A 20,942-nucleotide genomic window follows, 5' to 3' on the forward strand; every position below is an offset into this window, starting at 1 on the left:
ACTGAACCAGGAAAGTATTTGGAGAACAAGTGGTATCAGCTAGAAGATGGAAGAATAGTCATACCAGCATCACTAGCGGTAGAAATTGTCCAAAATTATCACAACGGGACACATTCTGGGTGAGACAGTACAGAAGAATCTCTCAGGAAACATTTCTACATACCAAGATTGTCCAACTTGACTCAGGCCATTGTACGCAGATGTGTAACGTGTGCTAAAAATAATGCAAGACAAGGACCAGTAAAGCCACCAGGAGTCCAGTTTATGGGGGGACTCCCCATGTCCGATCTACAAATAGACTTTACAGTGATGCATAAATCGGGTGGACATCGTTACCTGTTGGTAATTGTGTGCACCTATTCAGGCTGGGTAGAAGCATGTCCTACTCGTACAGAGAAAGCAGGAGAAGTTGTAAGATTCCTGCTACGAGAAATAATACCCCGATATGGACTACCCTGTTCTATAGGATCGGACAATGGTCCAGCTTTTGTTCATCAGTGCCTACAACAACTGACTCATATGCTTGGTATAAAGTGGAGGCTTCATACTGCATATAGACCCCAGAGTTCTGGTAAGGTAGAGAGAATGAATAGAACTATTAAGAACCAGTTGGCTAAAATGTGTCAGGAAACCCAACTTAAGTGGAACGTTCTCTTACCCATAGCTTTATTGCGAATCCGCAGTACCCCTACCAGAAGGATGGGTCTCTCTCCTTTTGAAATTATGTATGGGCGACCACCTCCCGTACTTGGTAACTTAAGGGGGGATTTGAGTCAGTTGGGAGAAGGAATTACCCGGCAGCAGGTTGTAGAGTTGGGTAAGACTATGGAGGAGGTACAGAAATGGGTACAAGATAGATTACCTGTGAATATTTATCCCCCTGTTCATAGTTATCATCCAGGAGATCAAGTGTGGATTAAAGAGTGGAATAATGTACCGTTAGGGCCCAAGTGGAGAGGTCCTTATGTTGTTCTTTTGTCTACCCCTACAGCGATAAAAGTAGCCGAAGTGACTCAGTGGATACATCACTCCAGGGTTAAACCAGCAGCAGTCGATTCTTGGCAAGTTACAGCAGATCCAGAGAATCCCTGCAAGATCCGGTTAAAACGCACTACTCAGTCGGAGTAACGAGGAATCGTGTGGATTACAAATTTTATTGTTACAGGGATTTGGTGCGTGAGTGAGAAGGCCATAATAAAGCCTGTCCGCTTACCAACACATAGTATATAAGCCAGGAAAGTCTCGAAGGGACACCTGTGAAGACGAGCAGAACTCCATTCCCTGCAGCCCTCACATCCTGGAAGCTGAGGTGCCTTCGCACGGACGAAGACTGAGGATGACGGCGAAAGATGTGTTTTTGATAGTGTTTATTTATGTGTGTTTTTATATTCAGGAAGGTAGAGGTACCGACACTCCTAGCTGTGAGGTATGCATTAAGACTACGAGAACAGGTAACCATATTTCCCAAACCCTAATTTGGCATTCACAATACGAGTGTAAAGGAGATGTATCGAGATGTAGATACCTAAATATAGATTATAGTGTGTGCCATTTAGGAGTAGGAGAACCTAAGTGCTTCAGTCCGGAGTATCAACCTCGTACAATTTGGTTGACTCTCAGGAATGGAGATCCTCAGGGGACCCTAATTAATAAGACGGTGTTAGAATCCGTACATTCTTCGGGTGTTCTGCTATTTGATGCGTGTAAAGCGATATCGAGTGGTAGAAAGCCGTGGAATGTATGTGGGGATCTTAGATGGGAGAGGACGTATGGGTCTAATGATAAATATATTTGTCCCAGTAGTAAAAATAAATATGTGAGTCCTAGATGCCCAAATAAAGACTATAACTTTTGCCCATATTGGTCTTGTGTGGGGTGGGCGACTTGGGGACAGACAGTAGACAAAGACATGATAGTGACTAAGTTGCCGACTAGCCCATATTGTAAGTCTATGGAATGTAATCCCATCCATATACTTATAAATAACCCCGATAAGTTCTTAGACAAATATGGCAATTTATTTGGGTTTCAAATATACGGGACGGGTTTAGATCCTGGGACATTATTGTTTATAGGGATAGAGACTGATACGGTATCCTCCCAAACTCATCAAGTATACCATTCCTTTTATGAAGAGATGAGTATAGATAATAAGATCCCCCATAATGCTAAAAACCTGTTCATCGATTTAGCCGAAAGTATTGCCGGTAGTCTTAATGTAACCAACTGCTATGTGTGTGGAGGTACTAACATGGGAGACCAATGGCCTTGGGAAGCAAAGGAGGTAATGTCCGGTTCTGAGGCAGTTGACCAACTAATATCTACACAAGCCGATTATCATATGAGTGTTAGAGGTAAATCTGAGTGGAGATTAAAGACCTCCATCATAGGTTATGTTTGCATAGCAAGGAAAGGAATAATGTATAATACTTCTGTAGGAGAATTAACTTGTCTAGGGCAAAAAGCTTATGATGATGATACAAAGAATACAACTTGGTGGTCGGCTTCAAATGTCTCAGAACCATCTAACCCGTTTGCTAGATACGCCAATTTAAAGGATGTGTGGTTTGATTTATCCATCACATCTACCTGGAGAGCCCCAGCAAATTTGTACTGGATCTGTGGTAAGAAAGCCTATTCGGAGTTGCCACAGGACTGGGAAGGGGCATGTGTGTTGGGTATGCTCAAACCATCCTTCTTCTTGTTACCGATTGAAACAGGTGAGACTTTAGGTGTTAAAGTGTATGATGTGAATCATAGGAAGAAAAGGGGACCCAGCAGTCTACCAAAATAGATTAGCCTTGGATTACCTTTTGGCAGTAGAGGGAGGTGTATGTGGGAAGTTTAACCTGAGCAATTGCTGTCTTCAAATAGATGACGAAGGGCAAGCAATAGCTGAGCTTACTAGCCATATGGTTAAACTAGCGCATGTGCCTACTCAGGTATGGAAAGGGTATAATCCAAGTAGTTGGTTTGGTAGCTGGTATGAGTGGTTTGGAGGGCTTAAGGCAGTGGTAGGTGGAGTCCTACTGATTTTAATGTTGTGTCTACTCCTGCCGTGTCTTATACCCTTAGTAGTTAGGTCTGTGCAAAGTCTAATAGAAAATATAGCAGAGAGGAAGGCTGCTGCACAGATAATGGCGGTTTATAAGTATAAGGCTCTAGATCAGGGAGAACCAATGCAGGAAGATGAGTGTTAAAAGATTCACATCATAAGATAAGTCTGGTCTGGTTCATGGTAACTTGCGGTGTATGCAAACCAAGGTTAAGTGATGCCTCAAGTAATTGTGAAATATCAAGAGGCATCAAAGGGGGGAATGTGGTGGAATCTCGGTAAAAATAAATTTAGTAGGCCGAGATTACCACATGGCATGTGTACGTGCATATGCTGACGTATCGATCAGTTGGTTGCACGAGGCAAGATACGATCAGTAGTGTACGGAGCATGTGCAAGAATACAGGATGTAGTATTCCCCCTCCTCCTGTGCTGGACAAGCCATGCGGTCAAACAGGAAGTTAATTCTTATTTGTGTTGATTGGTTAAGAGAATGTGCGGGTGGAGCTTAATATGGGAGGAGTTATGTGCCTATATAAGGAGCCTGCACTATTGTCCGGGGCTCAGAACTTGCTGTATTTTGGTGACGTTAGTCCCTCTGAGTCCCGATCGGTGATCCAATAAAGAATCTCTTCCTTCCTGAAGAAACCTGTGTCCATCTCTCTGTGCTTGGCTTCCGTCAGTTTCTCCGGTATCAGTGCGAAGTGTAAAAAAGATTATTGATTTTATTTTTTTGCATAGACAGATTTTGTGAATAATCTCTATAAAAAAAAACTATGGTCATCTATCAATTAATTCTCCACGTTGACAACTATCCCAATTCATAGCTCCCTGTGTTGACAGTTGAGCTCAGGCTTGACAAAGGCTCTACATTGTAGCTGAAAGGCTGCTGTTACCTGTTCTGTAATAAAGCCTGCCTTTTAAGGGAACGCCAGGGTTTCCCTAGGCTTTCGTGTATACCTGTGCTGACAGTCGATTGACATAGGAGAGCAGGAGAACCCTCCTGCGGTTATTTTATCGAATGCCTGTCACAGAAACTACAGCATGTGCATAGTAGTTGCTGTGATTATCTTTTATCACAATTTGCCAGAGGAATAGAGAAATGGAGTGACAATTTGAGGTCCATTTACACACTGACCAACTGACAATGATCACTAAGGTTACTAGTGTGAGTCAGTGCACATATCATAGGAGAACATTAGGAGGTAGTAGAGACTAGAAGTGGGTGTTACATTACTGTAACACCTGTAACAACATGTGATAAAGGTCTACCTTCACTGGAGAGGAGGCTTTTTAAGCAATTCAATGTATTATTTACTCTAATAAATCATTTATTTTTGTTTAGTACAAAATAAAGCAGAACTGTGACTGCCAGAGAAGTGACGGTTCCCTCTCCTTCTCTCAACACAGTTAATGCTTGGGAAGTATTTACTTGGCTGAATAGTGCTGCAGAGATAAGTGAAAAAACATACCTCAGTGGCATTTCCATGTACAGGGCAAAATTAGTACAATATAATGCCGTGATCAGGGACGATCAGGAGTGTGAGTGTTACTGTTAGTGTGTGAGTGTGTGTATGTCTGTCTGTTAGTGTGTGTGTCTGTCTGTGTGTCTGTCTGTTAGTGTGTGAGTGTGTATGTCTGTCTGTTAGTGTGTGTGTCTGTTAGTGTGTGAGTGGGTGTATGTCTGTCTGTTAGTGTGTATGTCTGTGTGTGTGTCTGTTAGTGAGTGAGTGTGTGTGTGTGTGTGTCTGTGTGTGTGTGTATATGTCTGTCTGTTAGTGAGTGTGAGTGTGTCTGTTAGTGTGTGTCAGTCTGTTAGTGTGTGTGTGTGTGTGTGTGTATATATGTCTGTCTGTTAGTGAGTGTGAGTGTGTCTGTGTCAGGATCGGGACAGGGATCCAACACGCAGAGTACAAAGAGTAGCAGATACGTATACCGGACCTTAGAATGGCCGGACTAAACGTAATACTACGTATAGAATGGTCAGGGACAAGCCGAGGTGGAGGGAACGAGAAGACAGGTAAGCGAGAGACAAGCCGGGTCAAGGATAACAGAGAAGACAGGTAAGTAATAACAAAGCCGGGTCAGAACCAAAAGACAAGAGAATACAAGAGCACTGTGTGACTAGGCTGGCTAGAACCACGACAGGGCAATGAGCAAATGCTGAGAGCTATTTACCAAAGAAAGCGCGCTAAACTGATCTGTAGATAGAGAATAACAACATATAGTGCAGACTATCTGGACAAAGTCCAAAATATGTAAAAATGGGGGATGTGGGGAAAAAACTCACATTTACCAGAGCCCTATCACCCCAGGCTCTGGGTTTGCAATGCTCCACTTAAGAGGGAAGATTCCCACACTGGTTAGGCTCCAAGCTCACTGGAAACCGATAAAGCTGTGCAATATAGGACAGAGAGAGGCAGGACCTCCAATTGAATAGTATCAAAGACAATTTATTAAAAGTAAATGGTTAAAAACTCTTACTTTGCGAGTGGTGGGTTATGCTAACATAGCTACCCACATAAAAGCATGTAAACAGCAAGTATAAAATCACTTCCTGGTTTCGTCCGTCCCGATCACGTGATCACTTCCGGGTCCGCCTCTCTCGTGACGTGTGTGTAACGCGTTTCGCCCGCCTCCACAGGCTTCCTCTGACAACGTCATTGGTGTCCAGCCCTGTCTTTTAAGTGTCTCACTCCTCCCCTTCTGTTATTTCATTGGTCCGGGGGCGTGGTTTCCTCAGAAAGGCTGGTATTATACATCCGATGGATTTTAAGTCTCTAGTCCAGCATACTCATATGTGTGTAATTTTCAATCAGGTAAACAACATTAAAGGGCTAGTGTCCAACCTATTATTGCACATAACTACTCATACAGAATGTCATATATAAAACTGTCATCATATTAAGACTACATTACTACAAAAAATATATAATAAAAACTTATATCATGAGATACAGGATCAATACAGTATAATATGCAGCTTCTGTGGGCAGAAACCTCACCTAGAGATCCAAGTGTACGAAGGCTGGATAATAATTGTTAGAAATACTTGAATGGTGAAGAAATCAAAATGACTATATTACATAATTTAAAGGGATATTCAGTTCAGATTGTCACGTATTGTTATTACATACAAATACATGACTCAATGCAATATAAGGATCTATGATTATCCAACCAGCTCTGGTCACTTTAGATCTATAGGAGAAGTTCTGCTATCTTGGAGAAAAAGTTTTCTGCATAAATGCAGTCACACTATATTACTGTTAGTGGGTGAGTGTGTCAGTCTGTTAGTGTGTGTGTGTGTGTATGTCTGTTAGTGTGTGAGTGTGTGTATGTCTGTCTGTTAGTGAGTGTGTCTGTTAGTGTGTAAGTGTGAGTGTGCCTGTTAGTGTGTGTGTGTGTGTATGTGTGTATGTCTGTTAGTGAGTGTGAGTGTGTCTGTTAGTGTGTGAGTGTGTCTGTTAGTGAGTGTAAGTGTGTTAGTGAGTGTGTGTCTGTTAGTGAGTGTGTGTGTTTCTGTTAGCTAATGTATGCGTATCTGTCAGTGAATGTGTGTGTGTGTATTTAGAAGGCGGGGCGGGGGGAAGGGTTGGGTGGGGGTGAGGGGGGCGCCTGAGTTTTGTCCTGCCTAGGGCAGCACAAAACCAGGATACACCACTGTCCGTGATAGTGTTCTGTCCATGTTTATGTCTCTGAACAGATAAAACCACACATAGGCAATTCTTAGATATTGAGCCTCTATACATGGACAGCACTGCAGGGGGGCCAGGGGGGTCATTTATATAGCTTTTGCTGCTGGTGCCCAAATGGACAGGCAAGTCATGTTAATTTATTTTTTTTTAAACTACTGAGAATTATAGAAAACAAAAAAGAGGGGGGTGGAGCCTGGAGCCGGAGCTGAATGGACGCCATATCCATTCACTCCTGAAACAGCTGCCGATAATCTTTAAATATCTCCTCACCACAACACCATCCGGCCCTAAAACTGGGAGAACCGGCACCGGAACTCTCACCCGCATGGTTAGGTGCCTTTCTTCCAGAGCCCGAAGACCGGGAGAACGAAACGGAAGACTCGGGCCTACCTTCCAGCGGCTTACCTGGATCAGGATTTCCTCCTCGGTGGGACGCCTGAGCAGAGCAGCCCTGAAATAAAGAGGAAACCCACCTCTCCCTGTGACAACACTCCGGTAAATATGGGGCGCCGCACGCAAAAAATGCAATCAGGCCCCTCAGCTGAGCACCCGGACATTGGAGTCATGCTCCAGCGGCAGGCACAACCTAAGATGGCCGCCGCAGAGGCCCCAGCCACACCATCACAACCCCGCACGGGGACCCATCCTACCACCCAGCCCAGACCTGACCCAATACAGGTCCAAGTGCCATCACTGGTGACCCCAGATGACAAATCCCTAGCAACAAAAAGGGACTTACAAAACTGGGTGCAAGACATACAGAAAATGTTCTCTGCTGACATAGGGATCCTCAAGGCTGACATGCAAAACGTTACAGACCGCGTCAAGGCGACAGAGGATGAAATATTGGACATCAAATGCAACATCTACACACAGCGTAACAAACACTCACGCTGCAGATGTCCACCCAGGAAGACAACGCACAACGTAACCACATCAAAATTTGCGGTATACCTGGCGACATAATGGCAGATGAACTGCCACACTACACAAGAAGACTCATGGCCACCATCGTGCCCCCAGCGACAGCCCGGAAAATCACCCTGGGCGTGATATATCGCCTCTCGACCCCACCAAACGCACCTGCCGACGACGCCAGAGACGTTATCCTCCGCTGCACCACATCTTATGACAAGACTCAAATCATGACAGCGCTTCGAGGTAAAACACCTCTCACATTTGAGAATTCACATTTATCCTTCTTTCAAGACCTAACCCGAGCCACACTCCAGTGGCGAAAGTCTCTGAGCCACCTTACCAACCAGCTACGAACCAAAGGGATACAATACCGCTGGGGACTACCAAGAGCCCTCACAATCACCCACGCCGGAACTGTCCACAAGATCTTCACTGGGGCAGACGTCCCCGCTCTGATGTCCAAACTAGGACTCACACCTACATCCACAGAACACCTCCTGGAACCCTGACACCTCAGTGCCTTTTGTCCCACGGGCAACAACATCCCTAGACTCGGCTACATGACTGGACTCACAGACAACCGAACGTAAGGCAGCAACGAGAGCTGCAGCACAGTTTCTACTGTTCATGTTTTGTGTTACCGTTAAATATTGATGCTTGTCCACAATAGGAGAGGCCAACATAGAACCCAGGCCCCCAGAGAAGGTATTACTAACTGTCACCGGCAGTCCCTGCCTATCTCTTGGAGCCAAATTTGTAAGCACCACAAGCAGCTGACTACATCAATAAGCACACCGCAGACAGCTACTCCGTCAACCCCTCCCCTCCCCCCCTCCCCCCGCTACCCCCTTGGTTAGGGGTAACCACAACCCCACAAATGTCCTAGACACCACATACATAGCGCCAACAATCTGGGACACACATAAACAGGTACATGCGGGCCCACTCACACAAGAGAGACCATACACATCACCCCAAATCCCCGCCTGGAGCATTAGGGACCCGCAGCAAGCAACCCATAGACACCAACTGTCATAAGGATCCACCCTACACCAGGAACATGAGCAAACACACCGACGCCTAAAGCTCCCAACTAGTACTATACACCTCCATAAGGGGACACAGTAGTGCCTACATGTATGTTTCTACTTCAGTAGATAGTTTACCTTGTTAATTTTAGTTCAACTTTCAATGTCGTAATGTGGCATGTGCTTCATGACCGCCGACCTCTAAACATAACCTTACCACATACGCCATGTCTAACCTGTAACCTACTCCCATAAAAGGAGGCTGTACCGCATATGTATGAAAACATGTGCGATATCACGTTGTTACACCTGCAATTGTCTTATGTACCATGCATATTTTTCGATAATACTGTTAACTCTTATGCCTCACAAATAAAAAGAGATTTTAAAAAAAGAAAAAAGAAAAAAAAAAGAACATCCAAAAAGCAAACATACAGTTAGCTATTGGGTTCTACAAAAATCTTAAAGGGACTTTATAGTCACCTGAACAACTTTAGCTCAATGAAGCAGTTTTGGTGTATAGAACATACCCCTGCAGCCTCACTGCTCAATCCTCTGCCATTTAGGAGTTAAATCCCTTTGTTTATGAACCCTAGTCACACCTCCCTGCATGTGACTTGCATAGCCTTCCATAACCACTTCCTGTAAAGAGAGCCCTATTTAGGCTTTCTTTATTGCAAGTTCTGTTTAGTTAAAATTGTCTTATCCCCTGCTATGTTAATAGCTTGCTAGACCCTGCAAGAGCCTCCTGTATGTGATTAAAGTTCAATTTACAGAGAAAGAGATACAATTATTTAAGGTAAATTACATCTGTTTGAAAGTGAAACCAGTTTGTTTTTTTCATGCAGGCTCTGTCAATCATAGCCAGGGGAGGTGTGGCTAGGGCTGCATAAACAGAAACAAAGTGATTTAACTCCTAAATGACAGTGAATTGAGCAGTTAAATTGCAGGGGAATTATCTATACACTAAAACTGCTTTATTTAGCTTAAGTAATTTAGATGACTATAGTGTTCCTTTAAGTTTAAAGTGAACCTTTCTTGTCTAGTGACTTGTGTTCTAAAGCCGCCTGGAGCACTATTTAAAACATAAACAGCATTGGATATTTCATGGATTTGTTTTAATGTTTGTTTTTAGACTGTTGTGAGTGCATATTGGTGTTGCATCCTGGGCTTGAGCCATCCATATATTTCTGGTAAAATCAGACAGAGTCCCACACCAACGCCCAATTCATTCAATAAGTAATTATTAAAAAAACAGAAACATGTTTTCAGAATACATAAGCTAAGGCAGATTGAGGAGGAATTAATTTTTTCTATTTCCTGCATTTATTTGTTCGTGAACTAGAACATTAAAAAGGAGATCCCTTGCCACTTCTTCCTAATAATGACTGTGCCCATATGACCCACAAAAACCCTTTTTAGGCTAGTTCTATAAATGTAAATGTCAGGATAGTAATAAGGAGACTGCGACGGGCTGCCTGTCACCCCGACTGGGTACCTCCGTCAAGCTCGCTTCCTAGCTCTCCTCTGAGACACAGGAGTGCTTTAGCCCCTAGCTGCCGCAGCTTGGCTGGAGTCTCAACGTCGCTTCCCACCCTGGAACAGGGTCCTTGGTACAGCTTCAAGTGATTAAGCTCTCCTGAAGAGAGTATAGCTGATCCACCCAAACACTAGCCCAGACTGAGTGAAGGGTGAAAAGGAACTCCTTTATTATGGCCAAGCTGCCTGCTGATATACACAACCCCCAGCAGGTTGTCTCCACACAATATAATGCAAGTCCCTCCCAAAGATCTCTGGGCCTGGGAGATAATTGAGTTAAAGACAGGTTAGCTAATTATCTCCCAGGAACAGAGAGGCAAACACAAAAAAATAAAACATAAAAATATCCCAAAATATCATAAAAATATACAACCCCACAAATAATACATCCCCAAATAGCCCTGATCTGAGCGCCCAAGTTCTCCAAATAATGCTGAGATCTATGCAGTGTTGGGGAAACACTGCCGTGTTCTGACCGGCCACACACGTGGTCCTATAGTCAAAATAGTTCCAGGGGGCTTGGTGCTTTTGCTGGTCAACTTTCAGGAGCTCCTGTGGCCACAATATGTTATATAATTCAGTCTTTCACTGCTAATTTTTCATCTGCTTGCTGAAATGTCATTGTCTTAAATGCTATGTGTAAAATATAACCAACTGGTTAAAGTATGTTTTGGTTTTCTCATCTAGCTGAAACAGTAAAACATATGATTTAAAATCTACACCATCAACACTGAGGGGGATCTTACCACACTAGATTATTGGGAAGAATTTATCCTTCCCCCACCCAGTGCTGTATTTAGCCCAAAGCAAACTAGGTATTTGCCTTGGGCGGCACTATTTAGGGGGTGGCAAAAATACTGCCCGCAAATGCCCGCTCGAACGTCTCCAGTGTTCTCTCCTGGTATAGGGAGGGGGGCTGTGTTCACATCAGAGGCAGCGAGGGAGCTGTGATCTCCCTGCTCTGCTCCCTCGCGTACCGTTTGCTGATGCCACAGGAGCCAGAGTATGACATCATTCATGCTTCCAGCATCAGGAGAGGGCCCGCGAGGCACGAGGGAGCAGAGTAGGGAGATCACACCTCACATTAGCCCCACTGAACCCCGACAGGTGCAAGCCAGCTCTCCCAAAGGCATTGTGTCTTGTGTGTGTGTGTCTGTATGTGTGTATGTGTGTCTTGTGTGTGTGTCTGTATGTATGTGTGCCTGTCTGTTATAGTGGGCTATAGTAAGTAATAGTACGTGGGCAACCTAGCTCAGCCTTCCTACTGGGCATTGCTATAAGTAAGGTTAAAAAAATAGAAAAAAGGGGAAAAAAAGTTGGGGAGGGGAATTGAGGAAGGAGAGGAGGAGAGCTGCCGCACAGATGAGAAATCATATTATGCGCAAACAGAGAAGTCGTCTGAATATCACCGACAGAGGACCTTCGTTTGTTCCTTACGAAAATCGAACCAGATATCAAATATTTAGTCTCGCAGCATCAACCTCAAGGATCTCATTAATCACTAGTAAAGGTGATTTCAATTTACTATATTGTTTTCTCATTAAACTTTCTAAAGTTAAAAACATTATAAACATGCATTAAGTAGAAATAAAAAGATAAATGTACGTACATTTATTTATTTTTTAAAACACCCTCCTTTCTAAAAAATATTCTGCACTTGCGCGAAAACTGGTGGGCGTTAAGGAAATTTTTCCATCAAGAAAGATGTATTAGTGGGCGGTAGGTAGAAAAAGGTTGACTACCACTGGCCTAAATGGTTCCCCCTTGTGCTTTGTTCCTATTATAGTATACTTTGAATACTCACTTTAACAAATAACCCTGATTGTTTTCTTCCAGTTTCACAGTAGACCAGCCCTATCCTAACCAAACTGAATTCTCTATCAGAGAGCAATTCAATCTCTCGTTCTTTCTGGAAAAGAGACGTATGTTGAGGAGCTCATTGCTATTTCCAGTGGACAGTCGCTAATTATCCTGAGAAGATTAAACATTTTGACATTATAACTTTTTTTTATAGAAAATATATACAAAGTTTCTAAAGTTTTTCTCACTCCTCACTTGTAACAAATAAAAACTGCAATATAGCATAGGAGTTGATTTACATTTAGACCACTTCAGCTCATTGAAGTATTCTGGGTGCAATGTACCATGTCCCTTAACCATACAGTGGTAATTATTGCAGTTTCTGAGAGACTGCAATAATTACCTCTCAGAGTTAACTACACCTCTAGTGGCTGTGCACCAGACAGCCATTAGAGGGACTTCCGGCTTGTTCCGGGTGACTAAAAGGCGCCTAAATGACGTTGGATATCCTCAAGCTATCCTCAATTGAAACAATTCTATCCTATAGGGAATCCTAATGCGAGTGCGGCACTTGGATTCTGGATACTGGATTCAGGTTAGTGACTGAAGGGGTTTTAACCTCCCTCAGCACAATGGGAGGCAGGCCCGGACTGGCCATCGGGCACACCGGGCAAATGCCGGTGGGCCGCGGTGGCCGTGGGGCCGAGGCCGGCAGGGGAGATCACAGGATCTCCCCTGCCGGTCTATGCAGGGCCGGCACTATCCGAGCGCCGGCCCTGCTGTATTCCATGAGGGGCCGGTGGGGAGATCAAAGCTCTCCCTCACCGGCCCACTTGGACAGACCTGCGGCACATGCGGCTGGGGAGGGAGGGAGAGGACCCGCGGAGCTCAATCTTGCAGCTCCGCCGGGTTCCTCTCGCGAGATCCGGTGCGTTGCCATGGCAACGACTGGATCTCGCGAGAGTGAACTCTAGCCCGCAGGCTAGAGTTCACTTACCACTGGACCACCAGTGATTCTGTGCGACTGCCGGTCCCCCCACACATACAAACTGCACCAAACACACACACACAATACTTCCGAACATATTTATATTATATATATATATATACACACACAACAGCACCCCTCACGCACATACTGCACTCCTAAACACATTACGTTCCAGACACACAATAGATCCCTTACCCAACTCTGGATCATATACACACACTAGATCCCTTTATACACTCTGAATCCGTTATATACACACACTCACTAGATCTCCTACACATTTTGGGTCCTTCAAACACACACTAGACTCCTGTATACACACACACACACTACATTCTTAAAATACACACTCTGGATCCCTTATAAACACACTAGATTCATTGTAAACAAACACATAATACACCCCTAAACACACACTCTCTACAATCCCTACAAACACTACATCACCTATATACACACACACACACACACACACACACTATAGCCTGTATGCACACACTTACTACATCCCCTATACACACATTCTCTACAGCCCCTAGCCACATATGCATTACATTACACCAGAAACACAACACGACTAAAACCGACCTTATTACACAAAACCACACCACAATCAGCTCACTCTACACACACGCAATCCCACAAGCAGGTTCCAAACACATGCACAATACTCTTTCCTTTTGTCTCCTGGTATCCATTTATAGAGACACCAGAGACAAGTTGCAAGGAAACACAGTGCAAGCATGTTATTAAATTTGCTTGAACTGTGCAGAACAAATACAGGGCTTTTTTTCTCATGCTAGAGCTCTTTAGCAGAGTTCTGCGCATGGTCTGCCCTGGAAGAGCATTGAACCAACATGCTCACTTTTAGAGGGAGCGTGTTTGTCATTAGTGATGACAAAACACACCCTCTCTGCCCTGCCCCCTTCTTAGTGGGCCGCTGTGATAAAAAAATGCCTGGGCTGAATTTTTCTCCCAGTCTGGCCCTGGTGGGAGAGAGGGAGGGGCCGAGGGAGGGGTACACTATAGTAACCTATAGTGCAAGGAAAACAGCTTTGTTTTCCTGGCACTATAATATCCCTTTAACCCCTTAAGGACCAAACTTCTGGGATAAAAGGGAATCATGACGTGTCAGACACGTCATGTGTCCTTAAGGGGTTAAAGAAAACTATAGCGTTAGGAATACAAATATGTATCCCTAATGCTATAGTGCCGTAGTCAAGATTCAGGAAACTGGGCCAGGGCTGCCAGGGTTAAAAAGTGTAGTTTATTTATCTTTTTTCCCTTGCTATACCAGTACCAGGCGAGTGCACATGCATGGCATAATGCTGTGCTGTGCCAACCAGATGGTCTCCATGTGACCATCTTATTAAAATAAATAGCAGAGCTTTACTCTTCTATTTCACTAGAGCGCCTCATACTGACAGCCACCAGAGGCAGATTTACTCTGCAATTAAATCATTGCCTTTCCTGCAGAATAGCAAGGTTAAAATGGGGGAGGACATTGAGCATTGAGAGGAAGTAGTCTGGGTGTCTATACTGTAGTATTTCTTTAATAATTACCGACAAAAAGAGTTACTTTGGCACTATCTCAAATCCAGTGGCGGATCCAGGGGGGGGCAACGGGGCAATTGCCCCCCCCCCCCCGAGATTCTCCCCTGCCGGCTAATGCAGGGCTGACATTGTCCAAGTGCCAGCCCTGCAATGTGCCTGCAGACAGGGGAGGGAGATCAGTGATCTCCCTCCCTGGTCCGCAGGCACATTACTGACAGCCGACCGGCAGGGGAGGGAGAGAGGACCCGGGAGCTGTTACCAGCAGCTCCTCCGGGTCCTCCTCTCGCGAGATTTGGAGCGTTGCCGCGGTTACCCACGGCAACGCTCCAAATCTCACGAGAGTGAACTCTAGCCCTGGAGCGCGGGCTAGCGTTCACTCCTACCACTGGAACCACCAATGAACCCCACTGGACCACCAGGGAACGAAATATGTCCCCCCTCCTCCCAGTAAAATATTTATTTTAATTACATTTAAAAAAAAACATGTATTTAAAAAAAAAAAAATCCCCCCCATCCTTCTTATCATACACACACATTGCCCCTGCCCCCCATACACACACACATTGCCCCTGCCCCCCATACACACACACATTGCCCCTGCCCCCCATACACACACACATTGCCCCTGCCCCCCATACACACACACATTGCCCCTGCACCCCATACACACACACATTGCCCCTGCCCCCATACACACACACATTGCCCCTGCACCCCATACACACACACATTGCCCCTGCACCCCATACACACACATTGCCCCTGCCCCCATACACAATCATTGTCCCTGCCCCCATACACACACATTGCCCCTGCCCCCCATACACACACACATTGCCCCTGCCCCTCATACACACACACATTGCCTCTGCCCCCCATACACACACACACATTGCCCCTGCCCCCCATACACACACACTTTGCCCCTGCCCCCATACACACACACATTGCCCCTGCACCCCATACACACACACATTGCCACTGCCCCCCATACACACACATTGCCCCTGCCCCCCATACACACACATTGCCCCTGCCCCCCATACACACACATTGCCCCTGCCCCCCATACACACACATTGCCCCTGCCCCCCATACACACACACATTGCCCCTGCCCCCCATACACACACATTGCCCCTGCCCCCCATACACACACACATTGCCCCTGTCCCCCATACACACACACATTGCCCCTGCCCCCCATACACACACACATTGCCCCTGCCCCCCATACACACACACATTGCCCCTGCCCCCCTACACACACATTGCCCCTGCCCCCATACACACACACATTGCCCCTGCCCCCCATACACACACACATTGCCCCTGCACCCCATACACACACACATTGCCCCTGCACCCCATACACACACATTGCCCCTGCCCCCCATACACACACATTGCCCCTGCCCCCCATACACACACATTGCCCCTGCCCCCCATACACACACACATTGCCCCTGCCCCCCCATACACACACACATTTCCCCTGCCCCCCATACACACACACATTGCCCCTGCCCCCCATACACACACACTTTGCCCCTGCCCCCATACACACACACATTGCCCCTGCACCCCATACACACACACATTGCCCCTGCCCCCCATACACACACATTGCCCCTGCCCCCCATACACACACATTGCCCCTGCCCCCCATACACACACATTGCCCCTGCCCCCATACACACACACATTGCCCCTGCCCCCATACACACACACATTGCCCCTGCCCCCCATACACACACATTGCCCCTGCCCCCCATACACACACACATTGCCCCTGCACCCCCTACACACACATTGCCCCTGCCCCCATACACACACACATTGCCCCTGCCCCCCATACACACACACTTTGCCCCTGCCCCCATACACACACACATTGCCCCTGCCCCCCATACACACACACATTGCCCCTGCACCCCCTACACACACATTGCCCCTGCCCCCATACACACACACATTGCCCCTGCCCCCCATACACACACACTTTGCCCCTGCCCCCATACACACACACATTGCCCCTGCACCCCATACACACACACATTGCCCCTGCCCCCCATACACACACATTGCCCCTGCCCCCATACACACACATTGCCCCTGCCCCCCATACACACACACATTGCCCCTGCCCCCCATACACACACACATTGCCCCTGCCCCCATACACACACATTGGCTTGCCCCCCATACACACACACATTGCCCCTGCCCCCCTACACACACATTGCCCCTACCCCCCATACACACACACATTGCCCCTGCCCCCATACACACACACATTGCCCCTGCCCCCCTACACACACATTGCCCCTACCCCCCATACACACACACATTGCCCCTGCCCCCATACACACACACATTGCCCCTGCCCCCATACACACACACATTGCCCCTGCCCCCCATACACACACACATTGCCCCTGCCCCCATACACACACATTGGCCCTGCCCCCCATACACACACACATTGCCCCTGCCCCCCTACACACACATTGCCCCTACCCCCCATACACACACACATTGCCCCTGCCCCCATACACACACACTTTGCCCCTGCCCCCCATACACACACACATTGCCCCTGATCCCCATATACACACACATTGCCCCTGCTCCCCATATACACACACATTGCCCCTGCCCCCATACACACACACACACACACACATTGCCCCTGCCCCCCATACACACACATTGCCCCTGCCCCCCATAAATACACATTGCCCCTGCCCCCCATATACACACACATTGCCCCTGCCCCCCATACACACACACATTGCCCCTGCCCCCCATACACACACACATTGCCTCTGCCCCCATAAACACACATTGCCCCTGCCCCCCATACATACACATTGCCCCTGCCCCCCATAAACACATTGCCCCCATATACACATACACTGCCCCACATACACACACATTGCCCCCACATACATACATTGCCCCACACATACTGACCCACACACGCACTGCACCCCTGACATATACTGCCGCCCTCACGTACACACTGCAACCTTCACACACACACTGCTAATACACTGTCCCCCTCACACACACACACACTGCACCCCTCACACATTGCACCACTCACGCATACCACTGCTCCTCTGCCCTGCTACAGCCCCATTTCCCAGAGGACCTCAGGTAAGTTGTCAAACAGTTCTTACACTGAGCTGTAGTGGTTATTGTGTCTGGATTATTTATTTAAAAAATCTACAAGTGCCCCTCCCGAGATCAGGCTCTGGATCCGCCACTGCTCAAATCCCTATGCAATTTTTAAAAACTGGAGGTTTCTTGTTACACTCGAGTGGCCATTGGGTGTAAGGTCACATGCCACATCATGGCAAGCCTCTAAGGTGAGCCCTTCACGAACAATTCACCTTGCTTCCTTCAACTTCAGGTAAAGATAAAAAAAAAAGTCTCTAATGAAACAGAGAGGGGTGTTTTTGTAAACCCTTAATAAGTATGAAGGGATTTAGAAAAATGCCCCTCTCTCATTAGAGATTTGACTCAGATAAGGCTCATAATGCATTTTATAAGAAACCAATGCAGAAATCCTTGTAATTCCAAAGGGTTCACAAACCTTTTCTTGCAACTGTATGTTCCCCACAGAGTTAGAGGAGACCATATAAATAACTTTCTATGCAGATATATTTGTTGCATGCAGTTGTCTTACTATGGGTTGTTTAGCTCTCACAAAATGGTGGCTTCACTTATTGCAACACAATAATACAGTTACTGTTCATTTTTGGATTGTACTTTTACAATAACTCACAATAAAATGTCTTCAACATCTCACTATATTTACATTGGATGGTCCTTCCAAGAGATTAAAGGTCTGCTTTCGTCATCACTGAAATCAGCGACTTCTCTTGCACATTTTCTGAGCCTGTGTAATGATAGTTGCAGGTTAACTTTTGTTTATAATTTGTGTTTTCTTCAGATTATATGAACTGTAATGTTGTAAAACTCTCTTTCTAATTACTAGGTTTTGTGATTGATCTATAAAACAATCTGATATTATAAAATCCAGAGAGACCCATCAATCATATTTTTTACCTTTCAACTTGTTAACACTATAAGGTCAGGAGCACAAACATGTATCCCTAGCCCTATAGTGTTAAAAACACTGTCTAGCTCCCATGGACCCCTTTGCCTTCCTAAATATAGTAACAGTTTAACTTTATTGCAATAATAGGAAAGCTTTGGATTGGCTGAGACTGCCAAGTAGGCAGATCAGGGGCAGAGCCAGTGCAAGCCAAACACAGCCCTGGCCAATCAGCATCTACGCATAGAGATCCATTGATCAGTGCATCTCTATGAGGAAAGTTTAGTGTCTCCATGCAGAGGGTGGAGACACTGAATGGCGCACTGCCCCAGGAAGCAGCTCTAGCAGCCATTTGAGGAGTGGCCAGTGGAAGTATCCCTAGGCTGTAATGTAAACACTGCCTTATCTCTGAAAAAAAAAAACAGTTTACTGCAAAAAACCTGAAGGAAATGATTCTATTCACCAGAACAAATACAACAAGCTGTAGGTGTTCTGGTGACTATAGTGTCCCTTTAACACTGGGTTTAGTATCTGTACCAAGAGACCTCTTCTCTAAGCACCAATCAGCACCTAATAGCCCAGATTCCGCTGTTTCAACCAAAAGTTAGCCATTTTGCTCTTATTAAATTTAAATGTTTGTTATTTGAACTGTTTCCATTATCATTCAGTAGCCATTTGGTTAGCTAGTATAAGTGGTCAAATGTCTCTCTCCATTGCCATATATATACAATTCTAATTAATTTAATCCAGATACCTTGATAAAAACTAGGGGATCCGTTGGTAGACAGTAATTCTCCAAGGAATTCTATTGTGCAAAATGTTATGGCCAAAGCAAATTTAATTTAGTGCTTAGAGAGTAGGTCCATAAGGTTATAACTATACAGCTCGAACTCTCACTGCCGCACCACCACAGGCACAATTACAAGTATTATTAGCTAGCAAATGTTCTATAAATCAGAAACCATTTGAAAAATCACTATCACAGCGTAACTCATTAAGAAAGGAGACAATTGTCCAACTCCTCAACCAAAATAAAATATAGAATTTGCTGAAATTAGTCTGTTCCACAGTAATTTTATAGGTTTCTCTGTAAGAGCCCCATGCATATTATGCCTAATGGGCTTTCTTTTAATATCTTACATGTATACATAACACATCATTAGGTAGAGACAAAATGCATTTTTTCACATTTTTGCTTGTAATCATTTCTACACATCCAGTGAAGCTAAATAAAAAGAACCCAAATAGAGGGCAGGGCCGGATCACCATGCCGACTGGCCGCATGTACAACTAGCTCCTGCAAGCAGATAGTTCACTCTTTTGGTGCCTAAAAGCTGACATTCATTGACTGCTGTTGCCGACAAAGAACTTTCAGAACTTGTGAAACTCTGGTGGGAGATTTGAGAAACCGGAGCTTGCAGCCTGCTTAAGCGATGGGTGAGGTGGACGGCTGACACCATAGTGGCTCCTTAATGGATCATCCTGAAGGTTCTTTTTCTCCCCCCTTTGCACTGGTGGGGGATAACCATTGGAGGTGGAAGCGTAACTAATCATGCACTGCGTTTCCTATCCTCAGATTACAAAATGGCCGTTGAAGAGGCCCATCCAACCCCGATCACGATGCTTGGCCTGCAGACTGCCTTGTTTGTGAAAGCATTTGAAGACATCTGTAACCATTTCTGGGCCATGGATGGTACAGCGTATGGCTGTTTTGGCTACCCAACCACAGCAGATGGTGAAGGGCATTCAGCATCTCTCCACCCGGTAGTTCAGTCCGATCACCACAGCCACTTGCCTAGGCCTCAAACCTTGAAGAATGCATCTTCACATCACTGCACAACACTCAGGAGGGTCAAGCACTGACATGGGAGATGCCAGGTAGGTTCATCTTGGGAATATAAGCTGGCTCACAGAAGAGCCGGATCCTTGGGCACTGGATGCGGGCTTATGTAACAACGTGGGGGCTGGTGGAGCAGCCTATGTTTTTAAGCATGTTTCTTTACTGGACCTTTGTTTTTACTATGCCCAGACAAACCAGTGGTTGGAGTAGGCTGAAGGGCCATTAGAAAGGTCTAGGTTATTTACAGGCATTACATTGCCCTTAGCTGTGACCAGCAGTCCTTTAGCGACTTCCCTATAAGTTTATGTTGCCTGTCACATGGGGCTCTAGTGACTTTATCCTTTTTCTTTGTTATATATCTTCACACGTCTATTTCTTGTATTTTATTTTAATTTCACTACTAACTGACACATAAGCACCTGAAAGGCTTTAGATTGTTTTAACATATGGTGTA

The 20,942-nt window shown here is 45.7% G+C and overlaps 1 protein-coding gene across 2 annotated transcripts in view; it reads right to left on the reverse strand.

Annotated features, from left to right (window-relative positions):
- Positions 1–20,942, reverse strand: part of LOC134607867 (chloride channel protein C-like) — a 188,389-nt gene that overhangs the window by 145,869 nt on the left and 21,578 nt on the right. Inside the window, exon 3 of one of the 2 annotated variants that reach the window (XM_063450440.1) lies at positions 18,409–18,489. The exons of the other annotated variant lie outside the window; for it this stretch is intronic. Within the exon in view, the coding sequence (XP_063306510.1) occupies positions 18,409–18,489 (81 nt within the window). The remainder of the gene's footprint in view (positions 1–18,408; positions 18,490–20,942) is intronic. 2 annotated transcript variants of the gene reach the window in all.

Source organism: Pelobates fuscus, chromosome 4 (genome assembly GCF_036172605.1).
Source record: "Pelobates fuscus isolate aPelFus1 chromosome 4, aPelFus1.pri, whole genome shotgun sequence".
NCBI lineage: Eukaryota > Metazoa > Chordata > Amphibia > Anura > Pelobatidae > Pelobates > Pelobates fuscus.